Raw genomic sequence first — 26,095 nt, forward strand, 5'->3', positions numbered from 1 at the left:
GTAACCTGTCCCAGGTCACACAGCTAGTACGAGGCCGGTGTTGCTGACACCCCACTAAGCTCGCACCACAGGGCGCCTCTTGGGCAGGCACACTTGTAAAGGTTCAGGGGAATGTCCAGCTGTCCACTGACCTCCTCCTGCCTCCTCTGTGTGCCCTCTGACCCTCACACAAGGAAACCCAAGGCCATGTTAGTCTATTCATCTCACCGCCAGCTCTGTCTTCCCAGGGGGTCCAGTGCACTCTGCCCTTGAACTGGCTCCCTTCCTTCTCTCCAAGGCCCCTCCCAAGAATCAGGCCTGGGCCAATGTGGGTTCCCCACCCTAATAATTGTAATGTTTCCCCTTTTGTCGCAAATTCTAGGGGTCCTCTGCTTACTTTACCCCAGTCGTAGGATACACACATTGGTCTCATTGGTCATTGGTTTGCTTTACTGTGTACGTTTCCCAGCTACCAGCTACCCATGATGCACTTAGCTTCTGCGAAGTGGAGTGAGTAGGCCGTTTTCTGCTTATTTGCAGGAAGAAGTGAAGCCCAGAGTTCAATAATTCTAGATTTCAGGAAAGACATGAAGGTGATGACAACTGAGGAAAATGTCCAAAGTGGCTATTAGACTATGAATTTGAAAGGCCTTTTAATTCTTCGATTTTTTTTTTCTCTCCCAGACCATTCCATGTCAGGTACTAAGCCTTCCGACTATGAGGTGAAGGGAAAAGGTGAGAGCTGGGGTTGGAGAGCCCCGAGTTGGGAGGAAGCTTGGTTCACACAGGCAATCCTGAATGTTACGAATCTCTGCCCTCCTAACGCAGCTGGATGTAAATCAGAGGGACCCAAAGTTTAGACAAGGGGTGGAAAGTTCTTTCTGTAAAGGGCCAGGCTGTAGGTCACATGGTCTCTGCTGAAACCACCCATGTCTGCACTGTGGCATGAGAGCAGCCGCAGGCAGTACGTACACAAGAGAATGTAGATGTGTTCCAGTAAAACTTTATTTACAAACACAGCATTGGGTTGGCTTTGGTTCCACCCTGTCATTTGCTGACCTCTGGTGTAGACACAAGGAAATGCCTTGAGGCCAGGCAGAAAAAGAGGCAGGAAACTTTAACGGACGCTTATAAAAGAAGTTGAATATGACCTATGTATTGCCTGGTAGAAAGGAGTGTTTGGGCAAATCATTCCGGAGTAAAATTCAGACCTTTAGAGTACATTTAGTGATTAAAATGACAACACTGCCAGGCGGCACTTGACAGTATAGTCTACGAGATGGGGACTCTTGTCAGCCCCAATCTGCAGATAAGGAAACTGAGGCCAAGAGCGGTTAAGTAACTGGCTTGAGGTTAAACAGCTGGTAAGTGTGGGATCTGAGCCAGTGTGGCTCCAGTGCTGAGCTCTTAATCACAATGCTTACTATTGTCTTAATATTAAGATGTTAATATTTTAACACAAAATAACAGCACAGAAGAGATACTTTGGTATGAAAGGGCTCTTTTTGCTCGCACGCCTGGCACATAGTGAACGGCTTGTTCTTACTGGTGCTGTTGGAAGGGCCTTCGGAGGAGGCCAGAAGGCGGGGCAGTAGGTTGCGCTCTCACTGTCTTTTCCTCATGAGGGCAAACTGCACCCCTGGAGCTAATACAGCAGCAGAGGGCAAAAGACCCTGAAGCCAGTCTCCTCCGATGCTGCGGGTACCTAAGAGGCTAGGAATCCCGGAGGAGACCTACGCTCGAAACAGACATGCTCCGCTGTGACCACTAGAGGGGGCCAGAGATTCGCCACAAACCTCAACTGGCAACTGGCTTGAAACGGAAGAAATCTGCTCAAGCAATTTTCTGAGCACCAAGAAATAAACCAAAGCAAAGTTAAACCCCGGGTGGAATATAGGCTATATATACACACAACACATGTGCACTTATAAGGAAGTGTAGGTGCATTTGTTGTGCTGCCATGAGTTACAGAATCTTGCAAAAGTCTTGTCCCAGGCCTCTGAGTCAGGGTAAAAACCCTGCATACGAATATGCAGAGGTAAGAACGACGAGAAAACAGAAGCGGCGGTGACTGTGCCACCACCAGACAGACGGACGGGCGGCCAACAGCCAGACCTCGTGCGGGCGGAGCGCTCAGCCGACTGAACCAGGGAGGCAGCTTGATGGGCTTTACGTAAAGGCAGCAGAGTCCCCAAGCCCCGCCGTCCCTTGCCATCAGCCAGGGAGCCTAAAACACGCCGATGCCTGGGTCCCACCTCCAGAAACGTCATTTAATTGATCCAGAGGCTTTATAAACCTCCTCGGGTGATTGGAACCTGCAGCCCAGGTTATGAACGACCGACAGGAGGTGGGACTGGGGTGGGACTGGGGTGGGTTAGAATGGCCTCCACACAAAGCAGTGACGGCGGGTCTGTGTCGTCTTCCGAGTCACACAAATCGTGCCCATGAGGCAGCGCGTCCGTGTGCCTGGGTGTCAGACCCCCAGTCACACACACCCCAGTGCCTCCTGCCCCCGCTTCCGGAGTAAGACCCGAAGTTCCACGCAAGAGCCAGCTAACAAGTCCCATCAGCCTCTCAAGGACTGCCTTGGAAGGGGAAGCAAGTGCCGGGTGACGGGTCCATTCATCCTTTCAGTAAAGAGTCATCGAGCTCCTACCACGGCATGCGTGTGGGCCCTGGCTGTGCTGGGAAGGAGCTGAAGAAGACTCCAGGGACCACGTGGTGCCCGTCCGTCCCTCTGCGGCGTCCTGGTGGGAGGAACTGTCCCTTCGCCAGGAGCTCTAACAGGACTCAAGAGCCCATGTGCCCAGAGCCTGGGGCCCCGGACGAGCTCAGGGTGGTTGCTTCCCTGCGTGACGCTGGAAAGAGGGACCGAATCAGGCACTCGTCACACATTCACTGAGCGCCTACGACGTGCCAGGCTCTGTGCTGGAGGCCGGGGATCGGTCAGGAGGGCAGGCAGACAGGCAGGAGGGGAGTGTGTACCCCAGACTTCTCCCGCATGCACCCCCACCTCTGCGGAGAGATGATCAAATTCCTCAGGGCTCAGAAATGGCCACCTGATGTCCCAGACCTCCTGTTTTTGGTGTGGATGCGCCCCACTTCATGTCGGTGCGTCGTGTCCGTCACCTCTACTGATGAGCGTTCCATACCCACCTCTTTCGCTGTTCAGCCAATTCAATCCCCTGATTGACTCCCCAGGAGAGACACAGCATCTGTCTGCCTGAAAAGGAGGGGCCCGGGGCTCGTCCTGCAAGTGACCCAGGGCCTCTGGTCGCTGACCCTCTCCCGAGGCAGCCCTCTCGAGCCTTTCAGAGTCCAGTCAAGGGGTGGTGCAGATCACGGGGCAGATTCGGCAGACAACTAGACTTAGAACTTGATAATGTGGGTCACCACCGAAGGCGTGTGGGTCACTAGTTGGATGATTCATTAAGGTTATTTTCCTGTTAATACCTAATCGTGACTCAGTAATGCAGGTCTGCATTTGTGTATACGGTATCCAGACTTTGAGACTCTTCGAAACCAGTTATAGAATCGCATACCGAGACTCCTTTACCATCCTGTCATCTCAGACTGGGCTACTAACCAGCGACTAAGGAACCCCAGGGCTGCCCGGATGCGCTGGCCAGTCTCACTTCCTTGCTTTCAGCTCTTGATAGAGGCGTAAATTAGCCCCACTGTATACAGTCTACCAGATGTCCTCACTAAAGGGCCAGGCAGATACCTCCCGTGGCTGACTTAGGGGTCAGGAAAGTTCTGTGGTCGCATTGCTCCCATCACTGGGAGTAGGGTTTTTCTTCTAATGCTTAATATTGTTTTATTATTATTTTATTTATTTATTTTTTTAAAAGGAATTCCTTTATTTTTATTTTTTATTTATTTACTTTTGGCTGTGTTGGGTCTTCGTTTCTGTGCGAGGGCTTTCCCTAGTTGTGGCAAGCGGGGGCCACTCCTCATCGCGGTGCGCGGGCCTCTCACTGTCGCGGCCTCTCTTGTTGCAGAGCACAGGCTCCAGACGCGCAGGCTCAGTAATTGTGGCTCACGGGCCTAGTTGCTCCGCGGCATGTGGGATCCTCCCAGACCAGGGCTCGAACCCGTGTCCCCTGCATTGGCAGGCAGATTCTCAACCACTGTGCCACCAGGGAAGCCCTAATATTGTTTTATATTCAGGATTCAGTAAGTTCTTCTGTTCATTCTGCTTGGTCTTCTTTTAAAGAGATAAGAGTAATAGAACGCAAGTAAGAACTTCTGGATCCAAGCAAGTCTACAAATGGGTAACTTTCCTTCCTAGGCTTTTGTGAGCAGTAATACGGTAACTACATTTGGGCATTTTATTTTCCTAGGAGTATAAAATCCTGTACAAATTTTAAAGTGTGAAACAAACAAGTAAATAAACAAAGCGCCCATACATACTGATTGCTCTTGAATAGTTTTCGTCTCAGCAATGAATAGGAGATTCAGTTTAAATTATACCCAAATAAAAGGTTAAAAATTAGATGCTGCAAAGTAAGTGCGTTTTCAGTGAACACACTGGTTTAATGAAGCCTCAGGGCAAAATGCGGTCACAAGCAATTATCTTCAAAACAGAAACAAACAAAAAGAATATTCCAGGGCTTCCCTGGTGGCGCAGTGGTTGGGAATCCGCCTGCCAATGCAGGGGGACACGGGTTCAATCCCTGGTCTTGGAAGATCCCACGTGCTGCAGAACAACTAAGCCTGGGAGCCACAACTACTGAGCCCACGTGCCACAACTACTGAGCCCGCGTGCCTAGAGCCCGTGTTCTGCAACAAGAGAAGCCACCGCAATGAGAGGCCCGCGCGCTGCAATGAAGAGTAGCCCCCGCTCGCCACAACTAGAGAAAGCCTGCGTGCAGGAACGAAGACCCGATGCAGCCAAAACTAACTAAATAAATTTATATATAAAAAAAGAATATTCCAGGGAGTATATTAGCTGATTTAAAAAATCTCATAAATGATCCATAAAATGTTCCCCAGCAGCGTTCTGTACTGTCACGTGTCTTGGCTGTCAAGAATGACTTCATAGCGACTTGCAAACGAAGACTCACCATCTCTGCTAAAACAGCAGAGACGCCATCAGCAAAGTTAGGGACTGGTGATTAAACAGCTTGCGGATTTAACAAAAACCCACAGTGGCAAACATGTGCCTCTTCTTCTCTATTTGCGGGGTGTTCTTGCCTGAAGTTTGAAGCGAGGTTTGAGAAGGATGCAGAGCTGAAAATACATTTTAGAGGAGAACGTGTACGCCTCCTGGAGTAGGCGGAGCCCAGGGCGAGAAAACCCGACAACCTCAGCACTCGTGCCCGGTGACAGCAAGGCCCGCTGCGCGCACCCTCAGAAACCGACTGGTCATCGGTGGGTCTTCGCTTGGCTGATCAGACCCGAGTGATGTCAGAAGAGACGATGAGTCTTTGCTGGTTATAAAGAAATTCTGGACACCTCACCTATGCTCCTACTAGCGTGAAAGATTCTCACAGGTGATTTGAAAAAATGGCTTTACTGTGGTGGCCCCCAAGCTGTAAGCTTATTCAGCTTTCTGCTTTCCGGAGAACTGCTTGTCTCTTTCTTGGTATGCACTCCTGACGCTGCGGTATTGAGCGTAAAAAAGGAAAATGGCTTGCGGCCAGTTTCGTTCCAGGTGCCTGCTCTGGATCTAAGAGCCCCCGGTTGTTCCCCAGAAGAAGGACGTGCTGCCCTGAAGGGGAAGTCTGTATCTCCAAAGAACGGCCCATAAGGCATGCTGACGCATAGATAGTGGCGGCAGAATTATGTGGAAATACAAGGTTTACTGATTTATTGTCTAATATTCGTTCCATACTAAACCTATATATACATTCATGCTCTTTCAATAAACTTGCCTTGCAACCATCAGTTGTCTTGGCCCTTCTGACCCCATACTGGTGCTTTTCAGTTCCTTACCCCTCACCGCCAGGAACTTCTAGCTTTCTGCAGCCGGTCTGCGGCACTTTACCATCTGGCTTCAACCTTTTTTGCCTCTACTGAGTTTTTCTCCAAAGTTCCCGGTGGCTTCCTCGGTGCCGCTTCCCAGGGACCTCCTGGAAAGGAGCAGGTCCCCTTTCTCTTCTTGACCTCTCAGCAGCCTTTCACACAGTGGACCCGCTTTCCGCTCCCAAGGCTCCCCCGGCTCGCCCTCCGTCCCGTCTCCCGGTTCCGTCTGTCTGGCTGCCCCGGGTCCCTCTCGATCAGCGCCTTCTCTCTTCCGCAGCTCCTTACGGTTCCTGAGCCGGAGATCCTGTCAGGACCACCGTCTCTCTTTCCTTCACGCTCTCCAGGGGACGCTTCTGGAAACCATCCACGTCTGCGCTGACGACCACCGAGGCTGTCCTGGCCCCAGCCGTCTCTCCTGGGCTTCAGATCCAGGGCTCCACCTGCCTGCTGGGCGGCCCCTCAAAGGACACTCGCAACAGTGCGCCGTCTCTACCCGCCCCCCTGCCCCAGCGCCCGGGCGCCTGTCTCACCCTCGATTCCTCCGCTCCATCCTCTCCAACCATTAAAGTCCAAACCCTGTTATTGTTTCCGTCGGAAGAGCCCCGACGTCATCCGTGCTTCCCTTCACCGTGACCGCGTGGCCCCGGCCCCCGCAGACCCGGCGCTTGTGACGACGAGTGTCCCCTCTTCCCAGCCTGCTCCCGCGCTGCCGTCAGTCACCGTCCGAGTGCGGGGGCGCAGCGCCGGCCTGGGGGAGTGACTTCCGCACGTGCAAGCCCCCGCCCTCCGGCTCCCCGGACCCGCGCCGGCTCCTCTCGGCCTGGCCTCTCCTCGCCCGTCCGCTCCCCGCCCCCTGGCTCTTGGTCACTGCAGCCGCCTAGACACACCCGCGGGGCCCGCACGACGGCCCCTCCCGGCTCCAAGCGGCGGCCCCTTCCTCCTTATCGTTTGCCCCTGTGCCCAGCGCACGGAGAAGTGATACGTCGTATTTCAGCGCAGGCTCCGACCCCCTGGGAGGGTCTTTAAAGGGCGTCCCGAGGCCCCTGTGGATGGGGGCGGCAGAGGCGAGTCACGCCCACCTCTCAGGTCCACTGGACGTCGTGGGACGGCGCTGCGCGGTGGCGAGTCACCCACAGGGGCTGTGGGGACACTGCCTCGTGCTGGGTGACGAAACTGCCCTTCCAGCCCCTAACGGCGGCGGTGCTCTGGGCGAGTCCTCAGCGCAGGGCCTGGTGAGGAGGAGACTTCAAGGGGAAACAGCGGGCGCTTCCTGGGGGAGGCGGTGGGTGCAGGCAGGCAGGCGCCCCCAGGTGCGAAAAAGGCGCGCTCCTTTCACGTGGGCCGCGACAGCAGGGGGAGCTCAGAGAGGAGAGGGTCTGGCCTGAGCGGAGGATGGGCAGGAGGGGGCCCAGAGCCCTGGGTTCCCATGCTGCCCGGCACTCGGCGCTCTGCACACGGTAACCCGTGAAATCCTCACCGCAACAAAGGTCAGCGCCATCCCCGTCCCCACGTCACGGTGAGGAAACGCACAGAGAGGTGATGTGAGTTGCCCCAGGTCGCACAGCGGCACGTTGGGTTTCTTGGACCACCTTCCTGAGCAGCCCTGGGGGGAAGGGTGGGGCAGGAAGAATTAGCCAGTGAGGCCTCGTAAAGTCAGGCTGCAGCTTCAAGGAAGGATTGGGAGTCTGGGGTTAGCAGGTGCAAACTGTTACCTATAGAATGGATAAACAACAGGTCCTACTGTACAGCACAGGGAACTATATTCAGTATCCTGTGATAAACCACAATGGAAAAGAATATGAAAAAGAATATATATATGTGTATAACTGAGTCACTGTGCTGTACAACAGAAATTAACACATTGTAAATCAACTATACTTCAATAAAAAAAAAATGAACATTAGAAAATAAGATTCTCTGAGTTTTCACCCCAGACCTCACTTATTCATCCGATTCCCTGGAAGGCTGGGTCCAACCGCGGGATAAGAGGTCGCAGCCAGGGAGACACAGCAGGGGGTGTGGAGATTACAGCAGGGCTACCAGGAGATGTAAGGAACGGGATACAGCCCACAGCTTCGGGGCCAGCTCTCCTCCACACACTGAGTAATCTCCACCGCCTGGGTTCGGTTCTCCTCACAAGGAGAACAGGTTGCACCATATTCTGATTCATTTCTTGCCGACTGACAGAAAACACAGTTATGTTAAGGAGAGCCACTGTTGCTGAGGATCTCGTTAGGAGCGGCCCTGACCCCAGATGTAGTGATTCTATGAAAAACTACCAGTGAGAAGCAGGCGAGCTTCGCCCACAAGGTTCCCACAGACCAAGCTGTTTCCCCAGCCGCCCAGGCCTGTACACAGCCCTCGTGTGCTGTCCTGCTGTGCACAGCTGAGAATTTATCCAGCCCGTGCTGTGCGGTGGGAAAACAAATACAAACATCTCTTTTGTATTTTAAAAAATGATTATTCCAAGACCCCTTTATAAATGTAGAGTTGTATTGACTATGACCTTTAAAATTTATTATTTCAAATACATGAGCATATCTTAATTTTTGCGTGAAAATTTTGCCCAAGACTCACACTTATGTAGTGTTTCCACAGCGCCAAGTGCAAGCTTGAAAGGCAAGCCAGTCAACCTCTTCAGATATTCCCGGATGTCTGATATTGTGAAGGATTATCCGGGTAACTGATGGGCTTATTTTTAATCTGAAAATTTTGATATTGTGCCTGGGAAAATATTTTTCGAACAGTGATAGAAAAATTGGTGTCTTGCCATGTGTTATGGGCTGAATTGTGTCCCCCCAAATTCATATGTTGAAGCCCCAGGACCTCAGAATGTTACTGGCTTTGGAGACAGGGCCTTCAAAGAGGAGAATAAGTTAATGTGAGATGTTAGCACAGACCCTAACCCACTCTGACCGCTGTCTTTATAAGAAGGGAAATTTGGACACAGACACATACAGAGGAAAGACCACCACGTGAGGACACAGTGAGAAGGTGGTTGTCTGCAGGCCGAGGAGCGAGGCCTCAGAAGGAACCAGCTCTGTGAACACCTTGATCTTCGACTTTGAGCCTCCAGAACTGTGAGAAAATAAACCTTTGGTGGTTAAGGTTAAACCAGTTGGTGATATTTTGTTATGGCAGCCCGAGCAAGTGAATGCACCATAATACAGGGGACCCTGGAACAACACGGGTTTGAACTGCTTGGGTCCGTTTATATGTGCATTTTTTTCAATAAATATATTGGAAAAATTTTTGGAGATTTGTGACAATTTGAAAAGACAAACGAACTGTGTAGCTAGAGATGCTGAAAAAGTTAAGAAAAAGTTAGGTATGTCATGCATAAAATATATGTAGATACTAGTTGATCTTTACCTAAGCATGAGTGATATTTAATATAAAATTAATAATGTGTTAGTTTTCTTACTGTTTTATGACTTTACTTTCAAAGAATTTCATTACTGTACAGCATGCCTCTCTCTCTCTCATAATGGGAGAAACTGCATATCAGCCTATCATCACAGGGAAGTGGTTTTAAAAAAAATCTAACACTGTTTCAATTCTGTATTATGGATGTAACTGTGATACTGTGTGCAATAAAATTTTTAATAACAATTCATTCATTTGTGTACAAGCTAAGCTACCATGAAGCAATCATACTGCTGCTTCTTCGTTATCAGTGCATGAATCGTTATACCTGTAAATACATATGTACTTCTTTTTCATGTTATCTTTTCGTTTTTGATGTCTAGTGTTAGTAACACATATAACATCTATAGTGTTTTGTATTGTATAAGACAATTTTGATGTAGGTACTGATAGATGATTCGTCTTGTAAGCATACTTATGTATCAATAAACACAGTATAATACTGTAAATGTATTTTCTCTTCCTTGTGATTTTCTTAATAACATTTTCTTTTCTCTAGCTTAATTTTTGGTAAGAATACAGTATATACTACATATAACATACAAAATATGTCTTAATTGACTGTTTATGTTATCGGGAAGCCTCTGGTCAACGGTAGGCTATTGGTAGTTATGTTTGGGGGGAGTCATAAGTTACATGCCGATTTTCTACTGCATGGAGGGTCGGGGCCCCTAACTCCTGCATTGGTCAAGGGTCAACTGTATAGTGGGAGTTGGGTGTGTAGAATGTTCAAGAGTTTATCAGTTTGCTTGTCAATCTGTTTACTTCCCTGCTAATTTCATCTTTCTATTTAGAAATTAATTTGTATGAGTGGATGAAAAGAAATTTAACATTGTTTGAATTAAATCATTAACAAGATAGATAGAACTCTTGTTAAAAATAAGTTCCATTTCCACCCCCAGAGATGAGTTTGAAAACACATTTCCAACAACTTCACGCATTCCAACTAGATAATATCTTGAAAAAAATCTGTGGTAATCCTGGAGCAACTATACAAAACTAAGTATTCTGTCTTTTAAGGCATAGTTTGGAAATATCTAAGAATAGCTGTTGTTCACTACTATAAAAAGTGATGTCATTCATTAAAGAAAGTCTCAGTGAATTTGGGTAATAGAATCCAGATGAATCCAGAGAATGACCTTAATCATCTCATTGACCGAGAATATTTATTCTCAAAAATAACTAGAAAATGTCAGATGCTGAATAAATATTAATAACTGAAAATAAGAATTACTACTTTGCTCTTGTGAATGTAATCATATTATTTTCCATGCTGTCATCTCATACATATTTTCTGTTACACATTTTAATTTTAATTTGTCTCTTAGGAGAAAACTATTATTATTGTAAGCGCTACTGGAAGATAAAAGGCATGTTCAGGTAGTCATATTAAATAATCAAACAACCAAAAGAGAACAAGGAAAACGCCAAAAACAATGTCGCCATTTTAGAGTTGAATAATAAGATGGTTGGCACTTGCCATCAGTGACATACACAGAAAATCCTGTTTAAGGTGCGCTGTGAGCGGTGGGCATGTTCTGGCAAAAGCACTCTAGTCAACTGATGTTCAGTTTGTTATGTAATTAAACTCATGAAAAGGACACTTTTGCATATGATTTAGGGACTCATACCTGCAAATCCTTTTCAGAAGTGCTAATTGCAGTGGTTGGTCCTTTAATTTTTAGAAATTAAGTTCTATCATGAGTCAAAGATTTCCAATTAAGTTATTAACTACTGACTGTAGCTATTATGTTTTTATAGAATCCAACAATTTTAAATGGAACTTAGAAGTGATTAAAAAAAAAAACGCACCAAGCAGAATCAGGATACAGGGAAGAAAAGCACCCCATCAAGAGTTATGAAGTAGCAAGCAGAAAGCTTCCAAAATCCACAAAAAGGAGAGATGTGTAAATAATAAAGTTCCTGTTAAAAATAAGAACCAAGAAAGAATTCTGAAGAGCGAGGGAATTCTGCAAAGGACTTTACAAAAATCAGTCAAGTTTCCAGAGGAAGGGATAATAACAAAGTAAATCGCAAGCTGCTGCTCAAGTGCTGAGCTGGCAGAATAAATCTATTTCATTTTCTTTTTTGCAGCTCAGGATTCTTTGTGCAGGTTGTGAGGCAAAAGCAGAAAGCTTCAGAAGGTCTCGGGAGATGACACAAATTGGGTTAAGTATGACTTTTAGGAAACTTAATCTGGTCCCTTAGATTTTACTGTACTTGCTGCAAATTAGACCAGGGGTCTCTGCTGGCTGTAAGGAATGGATGGAAAGAATGTCGAGGTCACTTCGGGGCCAGCAATGCCCCCATAGAGCTTCCTGCCATGATGGAAACGTACTATGTCTTCTCTGCCCAACACAGAAGTCACTGGCTATGCGTGGCCCCTGAGCACTTTAAATGTGGCCGTACCATTGATGAACTGAACTTTACATTTTATTCCATTTTAATTAATTCAAATTTGAATCGCCTGGTGTGACCAGTGGCTACAGTGTTGGACAGCACAGGACAGATCCTTTCCATCCCTTTAACTGAAGGCTGTAGGCCTCATTTTACTACGTATCCTTGGGTTTTCTGGGATCAAATATTACCCAAGGCTTCTGGGATCCCCCGGGGCAGGGCGATCATATCATTGTCCAAACTGGGAGACTTTGAGAAAGACATGGAGTGTCAGTAACAGTCATGATGAGACAAGAGGCCCAGGACACACAGGACGGGACGGGACGGTCCCCCATCCACAGGGTTGTTGCTCGCAGGTTCTAGAGGGAAGTAACTAGGCTTGACTTCACTTCTGTTTAGGTGGCTGCTACAGATAATGTTTAAGTACCTTCTGGGCACACAGTTTGATCATATCATGATTTTCTCTGCTCCCATAAACATTTACCAAAATCTTTATAACTCACCTCTACTCTCCCAGTGACCCCCGACCACAGAATACAGCAATGTCTAACAGGATGCTCAGACCAAAGTACAGAATCCATCATACTGATGTCCGAGCTTAGACTGAGTATCTGGGTAGCTAACCTGGGTTGGATATTTTCAGCTTTCCTCAGGCTTTCTGGTAAGAGGCAGGAAAAGCCAAAAAGAGCAGAGGCATTTCTTTGCAAACAGTCACTCTGCATTCCCTGACAGATACACGTTCTCCCAAAGGGATGACACGGGGCAGGCTGAACAGCAGCAGTTCATTTAGTCCGGATCCTGGATTGTTTGGGGGAGTGGATCCTGGAAATACAAATACAGGTTGCCTGGGACCCTCTCAGTTTTCTGCCATCAGCAGAGGAAGTGTGTTACAGTCAGACTTTACAATTCTATTTCAGCAGGACAGGAGCAACCCCCAGGCTTCCCACGTTCAGAAGTCAGCCTGCTTTGAAATGGCAAAGACAGACTCTTCTTTGACACGAAATACAGAACATGGATTGAAGCACCAAGACGTACAAATAATTTAAAAAATCCAGTTGTATCTATACGCAGATGTCCTTAAAGCAACAAATTCACACAACAAGCCAATTCTCACGTAATCTGTCCGGTACGGCCTGGCTTTTCAAATCCCACCCACCTTTTATAACCCATCTCATGTTGAACACAGTCAAGTTTTGTATTAAAAAAATATTTCAAAATTTAATAGGCATGGCGATGAATAGGAAAAGAGAAAGGAATTATTGCGGGAGATTAACCTGCAGGAAAGAGCATTTAGCAATACAGTGATTCAGATAATCAGGGGGAGGTTTCAGAATCATTTTGTCAGAGGTTTTCACCAACCTGATTGCCCGAATGACAGTTTTCAGTGGTGGGGTGAGGTCCTCCACAGACACGTCACACTGGCATCCTTTGTCATCATACACGTCGTCGGTGCCAAGCGCCGTGTCAGCTGCAAGAGAAAAGGGCCAGTTAGGTAGCAGCACAGCGGCAATTTAAAACTTGTTACCGAATTGGTCTCACGTAGGGATGGCGGGGAACTCACAGACTCGGCTTATAAATTGACACGTATAAGGTCGGCCAATTGTTTTTCCCAGTATTATTCTTTCTCCTTTTCCTACGACCTAACCGATCTCATGTGGTTTGACATGACTGCCTTTCTGAGCTATCTTCCACAGGGAAATGGGGCTGCTGACACACTTTCTTCCTGGTAGAGGTGATGGATTTGTGTCGATCCACTCATGCTCTTTTGCCCAGTTCTTTTGAAACTAACAGCCAGAGTTTAAATAACAGCTGTTTGGAGTTAGGAAAGCAGTTTTTGGACATTTAATGAACTGGCCTGTATATACAGAGCTTGAAGCCCATGGCACTGACCCCAGTCGTCCCACGCCCTGAACGAGTGTGCTAAGCGTTCGGATCCAAGCACACGGACTCCCCGTCGGTTACTGGACGTGGGCAGCCCAGGACACAGCTTGCTGACGACAGCACTGCCAAGGCCGAGGGCAGATTCTCAGACTGGATAAGAAAATCAGTTTCCCGTAAACCGAGCAAAATAACTTTCGGCTTAACTGCAAAGTTTGACAAAAAGGCAGGGTTACAATAAACACCAAATTACTAAGAATTTATAAAATTAATAAGGAATAAGCACATCACTGCAGCTTGGTTTTCAGTAACAGAATACTGAAAGCAGGTTGAAATTCCCGTAACGAGGAATAGGTTAAATAAGTATTGGTAGGTTTATTTAATGGAATATTGAGAATCTGTTAAACATGATGACTAATGACTGGAAAACTGTCACAATATATTATTAAAGAAACAACCTATATCTGGGATTAAGAATGATTTTATTTTTTTTCTGCTTGGCTATATTTTCTAAAATCTCTGCAATGAACATGTATGATCCTGGTAATAAAGTAACAAAAGTGCACTCAGGAGAAAAGACTTATGTAGCCTCCAAATACTACTTGAACCTCTTTACTTATTATTTTTATTTTTTATTTTGGCTGCACAGCTTGCGGGATCTCAGTTCCCTGCCGGAATCCTAACCACTAGGCCACCTGGGAACTCCCCTATTTGAGCCTCTTTAAATGTTGACGCAATGAAGGGACTAAAGCTGCTCTTTGTCTCCTGCCCTGATGAGTGATCATCTACTACGTCATAAAAGAAGGAGGCTTTGCCATGGGCTGTTCTGGTTGGGTTACAGGTCCCGAAACGCTGTAGGAGGCCCATTCACTGGAGCAGTGCTCACATCCGGGATGCAGTTGGTGCATCGCTCGATTCAACGATTCACTGTGTGTTTACTCGGTTTATGGTGTGCTGGGAGCAGGGGTGGTGAGGGGAAGAGATACAGATGGGTCTTCACAGCTCTCTGTCATGGACCCTCTGGCCTTCTGGCCCCCAAGCCTCCTAGGTGGGTTCTCCAGAACCACCACTTCACAATAACAATCCTAATAGCAACCACTCGCTGAAATGTATGCCAGGCGCTTAGACAAAGCTTCTGCACATATTAGGTTTCTTATTTACAGCAACTGTACAGGTTGGTGATGCTGTGCCTGGTTTTTAGACGCTGATGTTGAGGCTCCGAGAAGGTAAGCATGATAATTAAACAGCATAAAAGTCAGGGTCCTTTTGTTGTTGTGAGGTTAGTAGAAAACTTTTTCCACAGGTAGGTGCTGTCACAATAAGCACGAAAGTAAAGAGAGTGAAACTATAACGTTCGCGTTGACTGTAAAGTGGAGGGGGGAACGTCCCAAACGGCGATAAGACAGTTTTCTCCCTGCCCCCGTCCTGCACCCCAGTAAGACCTTCTGTCTCTCTGGTGGTTAGGATTAGGCTGGGCAGAGGATGGGAGACATTGTATCCAAAGTCATTTTATTAGGGAATTTCATTATACCACTTATAACTTGATTATTCAAGGCATAAATCAAGCTCTCAGTCTTTAAAAACAGTTTTTTCCTTTTGTAAGTTTGGTCAGGGCAAACTAATAGGAAATACATCTTTGCTGCCATGTGTTGAAGCAAGGGCTGAGTTAGAGAATTTTCCCCCTTATTCCAAAGCCACAAAAATGGGGTAAATGCCATCTTTCTGTTTCGTAAGTATCTTGAGATGTCCATATTCTTTCCAGTGAGGTTAATGACAATTAAATGTTCTTCTCAGGATTCCTAGAGGCTTGAAACCCTGCGTGACCTCTGAGGCACCTGGGCGGGGCTGAGCTTCCAGCCATGGCTGGCTCTGTGCTCTCAGCTCTCCGAACACACCGCTGGCTCTCTGCCCTGGCATTTGGAGAATGTGGGTCATGGGAACAGGAGCTCACGTGAGCACCCATCTGCAAAACCCCAGTCCTGAAGGGCCGCGTGCCAGAGGCGTGGGGTTCTCCCCAAGCCATGCTCCGCGTGGGCGAGCCTGTGTGTCTGGTGGGCCTGCCCTGAGCACGCCCCGTCTGTGCTGGGAAGAAAGGAAGCTGAAAATACAGCCCTCTGTCTCCCCCAAGCCGCTCTGGCTCCTAGTAATTAGCTGTGCTCAAGATTTGCTTTCAAATACTTTGTTCCCCCAGGTTTTGGAAACTCTATTCCATAGTTTTTGGAAAGAACCACTTGGACCTTACATGATAGAGAGGAGGTAAAGAGAAGATTCTGGAAACTTGCTACGTCCAAAGACCGTCTTCCTGTTCCCACTATAAATTTTGCCATCAAGATGCAGGTGTTTATGAGAAAAAGGGCAGGTAGTTTCTGGTTCTTTCTCTTTGTCACCTGCTCTTACAGATTAGATTTCTTGACGAAATGATTACAGTGGTTTTCAACCTTGGCTGCATGTTAGAAGCACATCTCAGTACTCAGCATGGGCTGGAACCCAGGCCTCAGAGTGTTTACAAAAGCTCCCTGGAGGTGTCCATGTGCAGCCAAGAAGGACCACTGACTGGAAGTGGAAAACGGTGCCCCTGGTTTCCCCCAGCCGGAGCCGGGGCACGTGTGTGTGTGACTAGTCTGCTATCGGACTTGGGCTCATCCCCATGTTTCCCCTCGCATCACCAGTGTATTTTGCACAGTTTGAGGCAATATAGGTGCTTCCCAAGACAACAGGAAATAATCACATCATAAAAAACAGAAAAAGAAATCCCTTACGAGCTGGTGACCTGGGAACAGGTTTCATCATCTTATTGTTCAGCCAGGAGGCCTTGGCTTTCTGAATTCCAGCCACTGTTTTCCACCCCTCAGTCACCTGAGACACGCTCTGCAGGCCGTGACCCTGTTCTCTTTCAACGGAGTCACTACTGTTCTTACACACAAGAGACTCACATGTTCAGAGACAAAAATAAAGTCAAACTGTCAAAACCTAGCAGAAAACATTCGTTTGTCTGTGGAGGAAACGGTAAGGGCCTGATGTTTGGTCACTAAGAGGAATTATAAAGGAGACAGCTGACCGCCTTGGTCATGAAGACAGAAAGTGTTACCACCTGAAATGACCAAATTATAATGCAAAGGAAAGTCCTGATTAGGAAAAAACTGAAAGGTATAAAAAAGCTTAATATTTATAATGTATAAGAAGCTTATTTGAATGTATCACAATCCAAAATATTAATGTATTATACAAATAAGTCAGTCAGGAAAGACCACCAGTAGCAAAAAATGATAGAAAAATTTTCAACCTAACTAGAAATAAAAAAAAAAAAAATTAAAATTATTTGAAAGTATGGACTTATACCTATTTAGTAGCAAAAGAATAATAACTAATACTAACAAAATTGAGGTGACTCTGGTACACTTTGACATTGCTAGTGACAATGTAAATCAGAACAAAGTTTTACGGCAAGAAAAAGTTTAAAAAAATTTAAAATCAACAATCTTATAATTTTATACCAGAAAAGTTATCTTTGGAAAATAATTTCAAAAATAATAATTTTTATTGCATCAGTGCCTATTATAGAGAGATAGCTATATAAATTTCAATGTCCCAAAGTAGGAAACTGTAAATTATAGTATTTCACCATGCTGATGTACTACACAGCTACGAAAATGATAATTTTGAAGAGTACATGGTAGTATGAAAGTATTTTTAAGTGTTCAGTAAAATTAAAATATGAAACCAAATACGTTGATTAGAACTATGTACCATGATATATAAAAAGAAAAGCAGCTAGAAGTAGAAAACCAGCTAGAAGTGAATATATAAAAATGAAATTAGCTGTATCAGGGCATAAGACTACAGATGATTTACATTACTTTTACTGGGTTGGCCAAAAAGTTCATTCAGGTTTTTCCGTAAGATGTTACTTAAGGAATTTAAAGATTTTTTTCCATCACAAAAAAATATATGTTGTTTGAAATAGAGTATTTGAAAAATAGGAAAACAATTAGAACGAAGAAAATAAAATCTTCCCAAGTTGCAGAACTTAAAAGAAACAACTACTGTAATATGTTTCTTATAGTAAAAATGTGAAAGCTACAAGTTCGCAATACATTTTAGGCATTTAAATGGATCACGTAATGATTCTATTCCACTGTGCTATAAGGCACACACATTAAAAAGGCCACTATCAATGGTGGTGATAACTAATTTATTACAACCTGTTACGAAATATAATTGATTTTCTAATTCTACTACTGCTTGTCTTTCAATTACCTTTTCCCCGCTATCATTTCCGATACCTTAAATATCATCTTAAATTTACAGTCTCCACTTCAGCCACGTGCTAGTTCAAAGGCATCTCCTTTAATCCAGCTGAGTTTAGAATAACTGCCTGGGTCCTGATGCAGCAGCACGATATTATTTTGCTACGTCCTTGTTTGGGGACTTTCCTTCTGTTCTGTGCTGGGTGCTGCTGTGTCCTCAAGACACTAATAAGAAACCCAGAAAAATACTGCCGATAATATATTTTTTGTTCTAGACTTTTGCCTTTTCAAATAGTTTTTATTTTAACTTTGTTTTTCTCTCATTATGACAGTAATGCACGCTTCTCCTAGAAACTTTGAAAGTTTGAATTTTAAATTAAATCATGGAGAATGAGTAAAGGTTTTTGTAGTTCTAACACCCGGGCAAATCCTATTAAATTTTGGCCTCTTCCCTTCCAGTATCTTTCTTTGCATCAACTGATGTTTAACGTCAAAGTCTATTTCTCAACACTGATTAGAAGTTGCACATCTCTGGTTGCCATGGGGGGGACTTTGCTTTGATAGCTCAAAAGCCCTTATTCAGCCTCATCTTATTATATAGCTGTTTCATCTCATGCTCCAGCTACACCGGACGACGAACAGTTCCTCAAGATGCTAAGCATTATTACCTTTGGCTACTCTCCCAAGGGCTACCCTCTACACACCCCCTTTCCATTTTTTTTGGCTGGCAATCTGCGGGTGCTGAATTTGCAGTGGACAGATGATTACATGCATAGAGCACCCCAAAATGAGAAGAACATCGGAATATTTACAACAAATCACTTGCATTTCAGCATGTGTATAACTCTTGCGCCGTGTTGAAAACCAGAATTTTATTTTGCGGTTTAGCAATTCCTGTTGATTTTGAGTTATCCAAAGCCAAGAGCATGAGGGCAGTAGGACAGAGTTCAGAGCCTCAGATCCAGCTTTCCAGACACAAGGCTTTTGAGTCTGTGGCCTCCGGGAAATGCAGCCTGACCCCCAAGACTGACTCAGCCCAGTCCTCCTGTTCTGCATACATATCTCTTATATCTGTTGTTTACAACCCCTTTCCTCGGCAGACAGTGAGCTGCGAGGGCAGGGACCACATCCTTCATCCACGCATCCTTCTTCCCCGTATCTCCTCATCTATGTACCTACCACCCCCAGAGCCCTGACGGTGCACGTTTGCTTCGTGAGTGAAGCATTTCCCCTTGACTCCAATAAAGTCTGGATGTAGGATTTTAGGACTGGATTTAGGACCTTCGTTCATTCAGTCCTTGTGTGTGAGATGGTTTACAAAGGTGAGCTGTAACTTAAAATATTACACTGCAGACTGGAAATATCGTCCTCATTCTACACAAATGAGGGAGCTGCAGCTCAGAGTGAAAAATGACGTTAAGTGGGGCTTTTAAAATGGGGCCAGAGCCGCCATCCCGGAGGAACTGCCTTGCATCCTGTTTTCTGACCCTGTGAACTGGGCCAAACTGCCAGCATCCCAAAAAGTCAGCAAGAATGAGAAAACCGTGTTGAAGGGACTGATGAAAATGAACCTTTACCTGGTGACCACTTTGCTGGACTAATCAGTGAAGTGCAAATCTAATAGCTTTACTTATCAGCACCAATGGACTCTTCTTAAGGGCAACCTGTCTCATCTTCCTCTTACTTGTTTCATTAAAAACCCTGATTCCCTCTCCTGTAATAGGGACACTATTTGTGTTTCTACCCCAATACATGTACCCCAAATTGCAATTCTTTGATCCCAAATAAATGCTCTTGCCTCTTGAATTGGTTTCCTGTTTTTTTTAGGTTGATATCAGTGAGCTTAGATGACCTGCCCAAGATACAGGGTTATTAGGGTACAGCAGTCCTTTTAACACTGAGATCACGCCTCCCTGCGCACAAATCTCCCCGTGTTTTGCAGAGCAAAAGCTCGAGTCTTCAGAAGGCCTGCAGGGCCCCGTGTGCCGCCCCTTCTCCCACCTTCCCGTCAGGGTTCCCCTCTCTCTGTTCCCTCCAGGCCCCCTGGCTGCTCCGGGCACCGTGCACCTCTCTCCCTAGGGCTCCCTCTGGGGGTGCTCCCTTCCAGGCGGCCTCGGGGCTCCGTAGCTGCTGAGGCCTCCGCTCAGTGTCAGTTCTCCAAGAGAACCACCAGGACTCCCTTACCCAAGGCCAAGAGTGTCATCTTGTTCTCTGATGTATCTCAAGCGCCTGGAACAGAGTGCCTGGAACAGGGTAAGCAAACTAGTATTTACTCAGGGAACCAGTCAGGGTGAGTGATACTCGTCCACTCCATCTCTCTGATCGATCACAAAGTTTAAGGCACTAGCTAACCACTGGATTTGGCCTTATCGTTTTCTCTTTTACTGTTTTTTGTTGTTGTTGTTGTTGTTGTTTGTATGTTTTGGTGATCTTTCATGACTAGATATACTTTGAGATCCTACTGTGGAAAAAAGATCCAATTTTTCCTCAAAGTGTTTAACTTTTATAGGATTTAAAAATAGGATTTTCCCCCAGTGGTCCATGAAAATATTTAAGAGGCAAAATAAGTTTAAAGTAAAAGCATGAATAACTTCTATAGCAGAACTCAGGAAATACTTGTTGAATAAATATGGTACACTGCACTTTTACTTTTAGGTTGACATGCAACCTGTAGGTCCACTTTAAATTCTTGAGTCTATAAGTTTACAATTAGTAAATAATAGAAGAATTTTAACATCGGTACAACCAGCAGGAGGGCTCTCTACCCACATCCTCCATATAAATATAATAAAGAAGCCCATCCTGACTTACTTTCCTCTTCAGGAACAATGTATACTAATGGAAATGTAAATATATTACAGTGAGATACAGTGTAACTTCATAAATCACTTTTGGATACTCACTCCCCTGTGCATTTCCAAATGTGACCTTTAACCCAGTGCTTTACAGCGTTAGTACAGTAGGGACAAAGTGTGAGATTTCAGTCATGTGACCATTGTTCACTCAGTTCTAAATCTTAGAAGGTTTGGAGGAAATAGCTTAAAAGTGAGTTCTCATTAAGAATTTGGAAATCATCTCACTGAATTATGATAAAAATAAAATATAATGCTATAAGGAAATTTTTGATCCATCTGTGAACATTTTCTCATGAATTTTTTTCCTAGGCTGTAGAATTAAAATGCTATAGTACTAGGGAAAGAATTCTGAAAAATAAGTATTTGTTTTTATTGAAAAAAAGTCCCAGTATTCATATATGTGGCCTCTACTGGTTTCAAAATAAAACATCCTTTTGAGTTTTTAAAGCAATATTCTAGTTAAAGAGCTACTTTTAATATTTTGAATAGGTAATTGCATTTTCCTGTGTATTTTTACCAAAGCAGATGCAAATGTTGTTAGCACAATTGAAGATTATAGATTGATAGAGACTGCATAACTTGCTGTTTATTTTAGTTTGCTGTGCTTGCTGTTTATTTTAGTTTTTGGTGTTGTGACATTCTCTATGTGGAGTGGAAAATTTGGGACCCAAAATACAGTCGTGGTACCCATAACAGAAATGAAGAGGTACATTCAAATACACTATCAGGGGAAGTGCAGCTGACCTTTTTTTCCAAAAAAGAGTTAGATCTAGATTATCCTGTGACTACCACATTCTGAAAAAATGGCTCTATATACCATGAAAACTCCCTCAGCTCCTTAGAAGACTTTCACAGTAAAGAGAAAATACAACTGGCCTTTGACTGGACTTGACAACTTTGCTGTTGGCATGGCCTAGCATCAGTTTCCAAATCTGCTTGACTTTTAGACACAATAAGAAACACACTTGCTATTGCGATCTAGCGTGCGCACGCACACACACACACACACACACGATAGAAGCTCCCTTCTAGATTAAGACGGTAGAATGAACATACACATCTAATCTTGATCCCTGTGAAAAGCTCACTAAAACTATAGTGATGGGCTTCCCTGGTGGCGCAGTGGTTGAGAATCTGCCTGCCAATGCAGGGGACACGGGGTCGAGCCCTGGTCTGGGAGGATCCCACATGCCGCGGAGCAACTAGGCCCGTGAGCCACAACTACTGAGCCTGCGCGTCTGGAGCCTGTGCTCCGCAACAAGAGAGGTCGCGATAGTGAGAGGCCCGCGCACTGCCACTGCGATGAAGAGCGGCCCCCGCTCGCCACAACTAGAGAAAGCCCTCGCACAGAAACGAAGACCCAACACAGCCAAAAATTAAAAAAACAAACAAACAAACAAACAAAAACTATAGTGATGATACTTTTTAAAAAGACTTAAACACATAAAAGGATAGAACAGGAGGGGAGGCAGCAACAACATAATCTTGAAAGTAGGAAAGCAGCTGGGCAAGTGAGGTAGCCGACTAGCTGGCACCAGAGAGAAAACCCCAAGCCAAGGCTGGGAAAAGCCGAGAAACAGCAAAAGTCACACTTCAGACAAGTCAGGGCAGCACTTGGTACCTGCGGGGTGACTGACCGGAGGGAGGTTGTGTGCACCCTGCCTGCAGCCTTGGGCAGGACTCTGCTCCTTTTCCAGCAGGGTTCTGGCTGGGGGGCTTCGGACGAGGGGTCCTCAGGCATGGGTTCCAAGTGACCATATACAGCTTGAATGCTGAGAGCCCACTAGCGCACGGTCACCATCTCAACAATGGCAGCAGGACCTGCACCTCCAGGTAGGAGTCTGGAGAAGACCTCTCTGGGAGTCTGACCGGCCCAAGATGAAACAGCTGAAGGTCCTGACCCCAGAGGTTTCCCAGGAAACGGCTGACCCAGATCCACCCATGGGGAAGGTCAAGCTGACCGCCCCCCGCCACATGCTCAGAAGTTCCAGTCACCCTTGTCGGATCCCACACTTCTCTGCGAGGAGACACCCAAAGCTTACTAAATGCCTGAGGAAATCGTCCGGTACAAAGAGATCAAGATCAACCCAAAACGAAGCAAAAGAAAACACTGTTATTAACATCTTCACAGAGATAAAGCAAGGTACTACATCTGTGAAGCAAAAACAGGAAGCTAAAATAGAGGAACACAGTAAACAATCACAACAACAATAAAGAACCTTAGAAATGATAGGTTTGGATGATAAAGTCGGCCAGAACTCCCCCAAAACAGAACAAAAAGACAAAGAGGTAGAAAATGGGAGAAAAAAGAAGAAAGTCAGATGGCCGGTCCCCAAGCCCTGCCTCTAAATAATGAATTTCCATGAGACAACAGAGAAAATGAAGGGAGGAGATCATTTAAAAAAAAAACACAACAAAACATTTTAGAACAGAAATTACCAGTTTGAAATGACCCCGTGAGTCCCCACTATAGTAGATAAAAATACATCTGTGCCCAGGAAAATCATTATGAAAATTCAGAACACTGGGGACAAATGTGGATCCTACAAAGTTCCAAACATAAGACAGACAACATCACACCATTGGTTACGTTCGAACATCAGAATGGCTTTGGACTTAACAATCCTGAAAACAAGCACACCAGGGTACCATGCTTTCAAAATTCCGAAGTGACATGATTTCTGGCCTAAAATTGTATACCAAGCCAACCTATCAAGCAGCATGAAGATGGTAAAAAGCCATTTTCTGACGTGTAAGATCTCCAAAAAAAATTTGCTTTCCTTGTACTCTTCCTCAGGAGTGCTCTGGAGGACGCACCCCCTTCAAAATGGGGATGTAAATCAAGAGAGAGGACGGCCAGGCGCGGGAGACACGGCTCAGGATGAGGGTGAAGGAAACCCCGGGTGGTCGCCGTGGGCCAGGTGGAGACGCTTCCGTCCACGCAGGACTGGCGTGACCCATGCGCAGGCACGTGGTTGGAGGTCAGCAACATGCCTTCCATCACTGGCGTGACCCATGCGCAGGCACGTGGTTGGAGGTCAGCAACATGCCTTCCATCATAGGGACTAAATCAAGAAAGACAAAATCATGAGCCCCTGCAGGCTGGGAAGGCAATCTAGAAGAACATCAAAAGGAAGCCAGAAGCTGACATCTGTGCAGCAGGCTTGTTGAGCAGCCGGCCCGGCTGAAAGGAGGGTGGCGTCTCCAAGAAACACCGCCATGGAACTGGATCATTTAACTGACACAACTGACCTTGTGAACAGCTTTACTGACGGATTATTGGAAGATGTGGGAAGAATTATGAAAGCAACAACAGCAAGAAATAGGCATTTATTTACTACCGGAAAAACAAACAGTAGTAGTACAATATAATACATATAGGTATAATGTAGACCCTGAATTCTGACTTATCAAAAAATTACAAAACCTAGATTGGAAGGATGGGAGGGTCTGCAGAAGGGAAACAGTGAAAAAAGAGCTAAATCTTCATTTACTAGAATTTTAAGTTAATAGAAAATGTTCAAAATTGATTAAACAGAAGTTAGCTGTATGCACATAGTATTGAAAAAATATGGACATTTGTTAAGTATCAGAAGAAACAACAGAAAAATAGAAATGGTTGCTTCTGTTAAGAAATCCTGGGGGGGTAGAGTGGGAGAGCTGAGGCAGGGAAACATCATATTCTGATATAAAGAGTTCATATTATTTGACTTTTTATTTATTATTTTAAATTAAACTTTCAGTTTTGTTAGTTGTAACTACAAATTCAAATTTGTAATTGTGGAATCATATGCAGTTGCAAGAAATAATACCGAGGTCCTGTGTACCCTTTATTCAGTTTCCCCCAGGGATAATACCTTGCAAAGCTACAGCACAATGTCACAGCCAGGGTGTTAACGCTGATACAGTCCAGATACGGAATGTTTCCACCGCCACCAGGAGTTCCCATGTTGTCCTTTTACAGCCACACTCCTCCCTCCCATCCCCCCTCCGCCATGACTCCTGGCAACCACTAATCTCATTTCCATTTCTATAATTTTGTCATTTGGAGAATGTTACATAAATGAAATCATATAGTATGCAACCTTTTCAAATTGGCTTTTTTTCCACTCAGCATAATTCCCTCAAGATTCAGCCAAGTTGTGCACATCAATAGCTTGTTCACCTTTGTTGCTGAATAGTATCCCTGGTACATGTGTACCAGAGTCTGTCTAACCAATTCACCAACTGAATGACATCTGGGTTGTTTCCAGTTTCTAGTTATTATGAAGAAAAGATGCTATGAACACTTGAGTACAGGTTTTCTATGAACGAAAGTTTTCATTTCTCTGGGATAAATGCCCAAGAACACGATTTCTTAGTCATGCTTAGTTTTATAAGAAACTACCAAACTGTTTTCCTGACTGACTGTATTATTCTACATTCCCACCAGCAACAGATAAGAAATCGTTTCTCTGCATTCTCCCCAGCATTTTGTGTTGTCATTACTTTTTATTTTGGTTATTCTGATAGGTGTGTAGTGACATCTTCTGTAGTATGAATTGGCATTTTCCTAATAGCAAATGAATTTAAACATCTTTTCATGTGCTTATTTGACATCTGTGTACCCTCTTCAGTGAAATGTCTGTTTTTATCTTTTGACCATTTTTTAATTCAATTTTTTTGTTTTTTTTTTTAACTCTTGAGTCTTGAGTCTTATCTATGTTGGACATGTGGTTTGCAAATCTTTTCCCTCAGCCTGCAACTTGTCTTTTCATCCTCTTAACATAGTACTTTGCAGAGCAAAGGTTTTAAATTTTCATGAAGTCCACTCTGTCAATTTTCCTTTCATGGATTGTGCTCTTGGTGCTGAGTCTGAGAACTTTTTGCTTAGCTCCAGATCCTGAAGACTGTCTCTTACATTTTTTCTAAAAGTTTTATAGCTTTATGTTTCTACATCTATGATTCATTTTGTGTTCATCTTTATTATATGACTTTTAAAACTAGGCAAATGTATTACTTTGGGAAAATACGAATTCTCTGAAAAAAATCTAAAAGGCTCATGAAATAATCCTGGCTCCTACTACTTGTGATGCAGTCTGTTTCCTATTCTGTCCTGCCTCATCCCATCTACCCCACACCTCCCACCTTGTGAATTTGATTTCACGACACTCTACCATAGATTGAAAAGGACTATAGACAGTCTTTTCTGCCTGGTGCAACCCCCATTTTTACTTCTCTTCATTATTTCTTCTTTTCTAACTTCTCCATCATCAGTTCTATCTCAGATGTTTAAAAAAAATCACCCGCTGCTCTTTGGCACGAAAGATAAAAACTCTTTTTTTGTCCCTTTCACGCCCTTCCCCA

At 45.0% G+C, this 26,095-nt stretch overlaps 1 protein-coding gene across 5 annotated transcripts in view; it reads right to left on the reverse strand.

Moving 5' to 3' along the window:
• KCNQ5 (potassium voltage-gated channel subfamily Q member 5) overlaps positions 1–26,095 on the reverse strand; it is a 571,236-nt gene that overhangs the window by 11,738 nt on the left and 533,403 nt on the right. For 4 of the 5 annotated variants that reach the window (XM_036872164.1, XM_036872162.1, XM_036872163.1 and 1 more), the window contains one exon: positions 13,129–13,237. The exons of the other annotated variant lie outside the window; for it this stretch is intronic. In XM_036872164.1, coding sequence (XP_036728059.1) covers positions 13,129–13,237 — 109 coding nt within the window. The remainder of the gene's footprint in view (positions 1–13,128; positions 13,238–26,095) is intronic. 5 annotated transcript variants of the gene reach the window in all.

This window comes from Balaenoptera musculus, chromosome 12 (assembly GCF_009873245.2).
Source record: "Balaenoptera musculus isolate JJ_BM4_2016_0621 chromosome 12, mBalMus1.pri.v3, whole genome shotgun sequence".
Lineage (NCBI taxonomy): Eukaryota > Metazoa > Chordata > Mammalia > Artiodactyla > Balaenopteridae > Balaenoptera > Balaenoptera musculus.